Here is a 7,174-nt window from a genome sequence, read left to right as displayed (position 1 = left end):
TCAGAAAAATAAAAGTACTTTTACTCACTCTAAGAAAGTAAATGCTGAATTTACTTTAACAAATTCCACTAAACTGCTTTACATTTACCTAACTGACTTTAGTGGAACCAGTAGACATAACTTGGTAAAGTAAAATCAATACTTATTTTTTTAGAGTACAGAAACAACTTATTCTATAAGGAGTTCGGTCATATTTAAATTGTTAGCATGTAACTGTGTGTTAAATTTTAATGAAGTATAAGTTTTGTTTTGAATGTAACAAAATAAAAGTTAGGATTAAAAAAACCACTTGGTAAAATTACAAATCTTTAAAAAAATGACTTAAGTACTGTAAATGCATTTAATGGCTAAATAAGTGGACACTATGTTTTTGCCTAGGTCTCTGTTAGCAAAATATTTCATGCACCACAGTTCAATCAGTTCCTGGTAAACTATAACTTTTTTTCCCCTCCAAATAAAACAGACTTAAAACAATATTTAAAAGCTTTACTCTTTTTATTCCAAACACTGAACATTTTTAAAACACAGTAAGAATCCCTCATTTTGTATCAAATATAACAGGTGTACAAATTTACAAATATTTTTACTTTACATTATACAGTAGGTTAAAAGGTTGCTGCAGTAAACTGTATTTGATTTGTGGATGTCATTCCCACCAGCAGCTGAATGGAAACAGGCCTCGGCTCGTCTCTCCTCTGCTGTATCCAAATTCTCTCTCTGAATAGCGAACGCCTGGGACAGACAGGAAGTCTCCATGAATAAAAAGGCACATGTCAGCGTGACGCTCAGCACTTACAGGCTTCAGCAGAAATGTCTCTTTGATTGGCATTTTGCAGAAATATCCTGTGAGAACGCGCCAACGAGTCCGCCTCAAAAAGCTGGTTRAAGTCACCGTGTCAAACTGCATCCATCAGGAACGGAAAAAAAAAATGGTGCGTCACCTTTTATGATTGTCAGAGTTGTATCAATCAGTAATAAATAACAATTTTTCAAAAAAAATGTCATGACTGATTTGAATTTAATATAAAATACAACCTTTTTGCATAAAGCCAAACAAGGCCTGAACACGAGGACAGAATTAGAATAAAAAAACTTATCTGCTCCTTTTATACACACTTCAAGATGGCATGTAGAACAAAAACACAATCTCTGAACCAGATGAATATTTAGGCAAATGTGACAGTAGACAGGAATGTAGATAAAAACAAAAAAAAAGTAAATAGTTTGGAGCCATTTAAGGCCTAAAGATTGTTTCCAGAGTGGTGTTTTAATTCCCATCTTTCAGGCAAAGTTGGCAGGTTTTCTTGTAGTGTTCTGCTGGTTTTCTTCCTTTTGAAAGGACAGACCTGATTAGCCGAACTGGCAGCCAAACTTAATGCTCGTCCTACATTTCTGCCCTCCGATTGGTCCTTTTATCTCCACCAGCTGTGTCCTCTTCCTCCTCCTCCTCCTCGTAGTTCTCCTCCTCGTTTTCCTTTGCTCCATTTCGGTGGATTCCCTCCTTTCGTGGTCCCTCCTGGGTTTTCCCATCGTTCTGAGGACAGATAACATGACTCATCGGCCTTTACAAGCATTCATGTAAACATAGGTGATTGTTTTGGTTATGGAACTGGAAATAAAACACAGACGCGAGAGGGAGAGCAGAAACTTGTGCGTTCATGCACTGTGAGGCAGGTCGTACAGGACAAAACCACCTGAACAGACTGTACCTAACCTAAACTTAGCTCCAAAAAGCTAGTAGAAGAGCTGATGTGTGGTCAACAAGGACAGCTGAGCACTGTGAAATGAAAAATAGAAATACATTTATCTGAGTAAAGAACAAAAATAGGGGGAGAGAATTTGAAACTTTCATTACCTACAGCTCACAATCAAACAAACAAAAACATCAGAAAATGTGAAGAATCTGGAGAAACGTCTGAGCTCAAAGGACAAAGCTGAAAGTCTATAACAGATACTTCTGATCTTTGTTTAAAATGTATCGAGGCAGAGTTGAAAAGTGTTCTGCGGTCAAACTAACTGAAATGTATCGTTCTTTTTGAAGAAGCAGGCATCAAGCAGCCTGTTCTCAATACACAGTCTAAGCTGACCTCTCTGATGGTATGGGGGTACATTAGCCTTCGACTTGGGCAGCTTACACATCTAGAAAAWCAATCAATGCAAACAGGGAAGGCCTTATTTCTTTTTGCAAAACAATAATGAACCACAACTTGCAATCCCCCCACAGAAGAGTCCAGGTGCTGAACCGGCCCGTCTGCAGTCCGCATCTCATCAGCAGGAAACATAACTCACACATAATCTGGCAAAAATATCAGGGTGCAGTAAAATTCAAAACTACAAATATTTCCCCCTATGAACTACGACTTTTAATGTAAACATTTCATAATTCTACTGTTTCTTTTGGCATATAAAGAGATTTCCATGAAAGACAAACTAAATAAGCCAAGCCCAGGCAGGAACCCGACACCCTGATGAACTCAGCACCGGACTGACCTCGTTTACCGCGACTCGTTGGGGCTCGGTTCAGATTACAAAGATGCAGCAGAGACACAATCGAACGCCGGTGAATCCCTGCACYGTCAGTGTGTCAGTAAACTTAACGTGTGTCAGAATGCTACATCTTACACAATGCTTTCTTGTTGGTCTGTTTTTATGGRAATAAAATGTGCTGTAAATAGAGCTTTGAAATAAAAGCTAATGCTTCAGGGCTGGAGTGAAAATGATCTCRTTGATGGTTATCAGCTTCATGTGGCCTAACTGGAAGGAAAGGGTGTAATTTCCCCAGCCACCACTAGATGCCGCATCTGAGACAGATGAGGTGACAAAAATGTGTGCTACATCTGATTACAACAAAGGAATTTAACTTGGTGTTTAACTTTCTTAGCRGAAGTTCTTTTATTTATTTGTTTCTACGCAGAAGCCCTGTCTGTTAAAGGCTCGTTAAAGGATGCAGATCGTTTAAGTGTTTCATGTAACAGGTGGAGGCTCACCTGTTCTGCATTCTCTTCATTGTATGGATCTTCTTCTACTCCATCCTGCTCTTCTCTTTTCTGACCACCACCTATGTCCTCCTGGGCCTTGAAGAGGATAAAGTCAGCTCAATATGCATGCAATGATAAGATCACAACTGCATCTCCCCGCCCCAAACGACAACCTCCCTGGGACTTTAGTATCTAAAATTGAACATTTGCTAGAGTCCCATGCAACATCATTAGCATACGGACAGGATCAAACTCCTGCTAGCAGAGAGTGCAGGATAATTTAAAATGTATCCAATGACTTCACAAGCTGAGATATTTAAAATATAAMGCCTCTGGAGGAAATAAAGTCATTCAAAGGCAGAAATCTGTCTGACAAGTTTTTGTCAAGCTGTGCAAAGAACTGCCTGTGATAAGAGTTTTTGAAACACCACCCTTTTGAATATAACTTTATACAATATATGAATATAAAAAGTTATCTAAAAGTAAACTCCACTTTTCAGTGTTGAGCTTTAGGAGTTTCAGGATTGTAATCTCATTTTGAAGAGAGAACATTTACAATATGAGGGTTATGTTTGAAAACTCCTATTTCTTGACTTCCTTTCACTTGAAGTACTTGGACATTAAAAGCTACAAAAAAATTTTTAAATAAATAATCGCACAATAACTGTTACAGTACAGGTAAAATAGACAAAAAAAAAAATGAAAGGATCAGCGCAAAATCCTTAATTTTTTTGTTGATCATTAACTGAATTACGGTCATCCAAAAATATCGCAACACAAAAAAAAAGTGTAGGTTTATTTTTTAAAACCAAAATCTCTGCACACTCTGGATATAAAGTATTCTAATTCTATTCTAGCTTAGTTCATTAATGTTAYTTAAATGTATTGTTGTTAAAAGCCAAACATAAATTTGATATCTTTGTCTTGTAGATCTTACGCCTGACTCCCACCCTAGATGTTGCCATGTTTCGGACTAGTCTGAGCTTGTGTTACCTCATCCTCTTCCTGGTACTGGTCATCCAGTGTGTCTTCCTGTTGATCTGGGTTTCCAGCCATCTGACAGACGAACACACAAGTCACTAATTATTAACCGTCCTTGCTTCCTCACTCTCTCGTTTCCTTCTGTTTTGTGTGTTCKCTTCTCGGTCTCCTGACTCACCACCAGCTCCTCCTCTACATCGGGCTGTGCGGGTCTCAGGTGACTGTCGACGTGCTGGGCAGGCGCTGCCGGCTCCTCTTCCTCTTCGGGCCCTTCTTCCTCCTCTTCGGCGACCCTGTGTGCCGGACGCTCGTCCTCTGCCTCCTCAAACTCGTCCTCTCCCTGGTTGTTGGGGTCGTCCTCAGGATCCACCTCGCCGTCCACAACCTGCAGGAGAMGAGAGAAAATGAGGAGATTTGGAAAGTGGCAGAATAAAGATAAAAGTGTGTAAATAAGGCAAATTGAATGAAAACTATGATAAAACGGTGGGTTTCTGCACCGCAAGACAAAATGTTTTTATGAAATGAATTAACTATAAGTGAGCAAATTCTCTGACAGATACCGACGCTTTTAAACAGGGTGCAGATAAAAGTCACCTGATGTGGTGGCACCCGGTGATCTGCTTCGTGCTTCTCCTCCTCTTCATCGTTGTGTAACATGTGAACGCCTCTCACTGCATAAAGACGCATAAAGAAGATCTAATAAACCAACCGCCTGCCACTGTACATGTTTCTAGCAGCTTCAGATGTGACTCCAGAAAACATTCACGTGTGCCACAATGTGCTGGCAGTTATTCTCTAGTTACATTCAGGACATTGAATTAGCCAATAAAAATCAAATCTCTTGTAATTAAAGTCACATTTTTTTTAAGTTTTATTCTCATATTAAAATCCATTTAAGACTCAAAAAGACTAAAAGCACTTTACATCATTTATTTTGCATTTCAGAAATTAGCTGCACCACTAAAACATTCAATCAGTTTGTAACGCTGCTGTGCTCCTGCACACTTCTGGACTAGTTTAGGTGTGTTTTTCACAGCTCCAGGTCCCGTTGTGCTTTTGGAACTTTGTACCCTCATGTTGTACCTTTAATTTGAGTCAAATTTTACCTACACCCCATGTTAGCATGTCATACACACGTGCTAACCACTGCAGTTTTATCTACCCCTTTCCCCAGTAATCCAATTAAAACCGAATGCAAGACATGAGCAGATTATAGCTGTAGATTACTCTAAACTGCTGTCAAGACGGATACAAAAAAAAAGGAACACAAAAAAGTATAGGAACTGTATGTATGAAGTGGCCAAAACTGCAAAAGTACAAAGTGACAAAGGTACAAAGGAAACTCGTTTTTTTTCCTGTCACAACTCGTATTCGGCTAAATGTTCCGACACCCCGAGTGACTGCGGTTCATGACTCTGTGGTGATCTGCACACATTTATTACTTCAAGTATTTATTAATAAGTATTTGAAGAGAATCAAAGAAGCTTTGGTCTCACCTTCCTCTTTGGTAGCGTGATGATCATCTTCTCTTTGACCATCGTTGTCCATGTTCTCGTACTCTGTCCTCTTTCTAAAGACATCCCAAAACACCTTTGTTTAACTTTAGGTTTATATTGAAAAAGATGCAAACTCAGCTGTTTACACCTATAATGCATCAGAGCAGTGTGGAACAGTACGGAAGTCTAGTTCCACTTTTCTTTAAATCAGTCGTTTGTTTTTGCAGATTTATAGAAACCACAGCAGTGGTTCTCTGAGTCTGTTTTTTTAAGCAACTTGTGATCTGAATTCTGAAGTCTGACCTCTGGTGCTCCTCCCTCAGCAGCTGCTCTCTTCTGTCAGCCTCCTTGTGTTGCTGCTCCTCCCTCTGTTGCTCCTCCTTCAGCCTCTGCTCCCTCTCCCTCTGGACCTTGTCTCTCTGGGCCTGCAGAGCTTCCTGTCGCACCTGGATCTGCCGGCGCTCCTCGGCCCTCCGAGCCGCCAGGTGCTGCTGCTCCTGCTGCTGCTCGTAGGCCGACTTCACGTGGCGCACCTGGGCTGGTTCCTGGTGCTGCAGCTGGGCCTCCCGGTGCGCCTCCTCGTGCGTTTCCTTACAGGTTACACCAAGAAGAAATGTGTACGTGCACAACCTTTAAGCGTTCGTCTCTCGAAAACCTCCCGTAGGAGTGATGGGGTTGTGTAAACCAGTCCTTACTAGCTGTGGTTGACGTCTCTGCAGGTCCAAGGCGTTCTCGTCGAGCCGCTGCTCCTCCTCCTCCAGCTGCTCATCCGGAGGCTGGTCCAGGTCCTCCTCCAGCCTCTGAGGCTGCCCTGCTTGAGCCATCTCCTCCTCTGCTAGCTCCCTCTTCCTTTCTGCCTCCCCCTCGCCATCCTCCTCTCTCTCAGAGAAGGCGGGCTGGGACAGGATGGGGTGAGACTTGACGTCAGACTGGATGTGGGCCTCCTCCTCCTGATGGTCCAACTGACAAGAAAGCATGACAGGAGAAATGTGGATACCCCYGAGGTTTTAGATCTAGAGCATATCCTTATATGGTTATGTGCATGAAGACTTGACACTTACCTTCGACCTGGTGTCCCAGGGAGCTCGATCATCTTCCTCAACAGRCTTCTCTTTGTGAGTCTGTTCAGAGAGGGCAGTCTGCTGGGATTCGTGGGCGTGGGACACAAGCGGTACGGTCACTATCGGTAGCTGCTGGTCACCACGGTTTTGCTCAGGTCGTACCTCGTTTAGAGTCTTCTCCATCTTCTTGTACTGATCCACCTGTGCCTGGAGTTCAGCACACGACAAAATAAATACTAAATCTTGGAGGAAATCTGTGATGCAATATTACGACGGAGTATTAGGGCAACACAACGAGATATTTTTTTTATTATTATGAGTATTACTACGAGATTAAAGTCATAATCTTATGAGAATAAAGTCGTAATATTACGAGATTCAAGTCGTAATTTTACGAGATAACGTAATTTTACGAGAATAAAGTTGAAACATAAGATTAAAGTCGTAATTTTACGAGAATAACGTCGTAATTTTACAAGAATAAAGTAATAATTTTACGAGATTAAAGTTGTAATTTACGAGAATAAAGTTGTAATTTTACGAGAATAAAGTTGTAATATTACGAGATTAATGTCATAATTTTACGAGAATAAAGTTGTAATATTACGAGATTAATGTCATAATTTTACGAGAATAGACAATTTTACAAGATCAAAGT

General features: G+C 40.8%; 1 protein-coding gene across 2 annotated transcripts in view; it reads right to left on the bottom strand.

Moving 5' to 3' along the window:
- Positions 1-476: 476 nt before the first annotated feature.
- Positions 477-7,174, bottom strand: part of golim4a (golgi integral membrane protein 4a) — a 25,458-nt gene continuing 18,760 nt past the window's right edge. For both annotated transcript variants that reach the window (XM_014012832.1, XM_014012833.1), the window contains 9 exons: positions 6,517-6,723; positions 6,151-6,417; positions 5,759-6,045; positions 5,456-5,529; positions 4,554-4,630; positions 4,138-4,344; positions 3,972-4,034; positions 2,988-3,074; positions 477-1,534 (listed from right to left, as the gene is read on the bottom strand). In XM_014012832.1, coding sequence (XP_013868286.1) covers positions 1,385-1,534; positions 2,988-3,074; positions 3,972-4,034; positions 4,138-4,344; positions 4,554-4,630; positions 5,456-5,529; positions 5,759-6,045; positions 6,151-6,417; positions 6,517-6,723 — 1,419 coding nt within the window. In that variant the 3' untranslated portion in view covers positions 477-1,384. The remainder of the gene's footprint in view (positions 1,535-2,987; positions 3,075-3,971; positions 4,035-4,137; positions 4,345-4,553; positions 4,631-5,455; positions 5,530-5,758; positions 6,046-6,150; positions 6,418-6,516; positions 6,724-7,174) is intronic.

This window comes from Austrofundulus limnaeus, unplaced genomic scaffold, assembly GCF_001266775.1.
Source record: "Austrofundulus limnaeus strain Quisiro unplaced genomic scaffold, Austrofundulus_limnaeus-1.0 Scaffold95, whole genome shotgun sequence".
Classification (NCBI taxonomy): Eukaryota; Metazoa; Chordata; class Actinopteri; order Cyprinodontiformes; family Rivulidae; genus Austrofundulus; species Austrofundulus limnaeus.
This window is presented reverse-complemented; position numbering and strand designations above follow the sequence as displayed.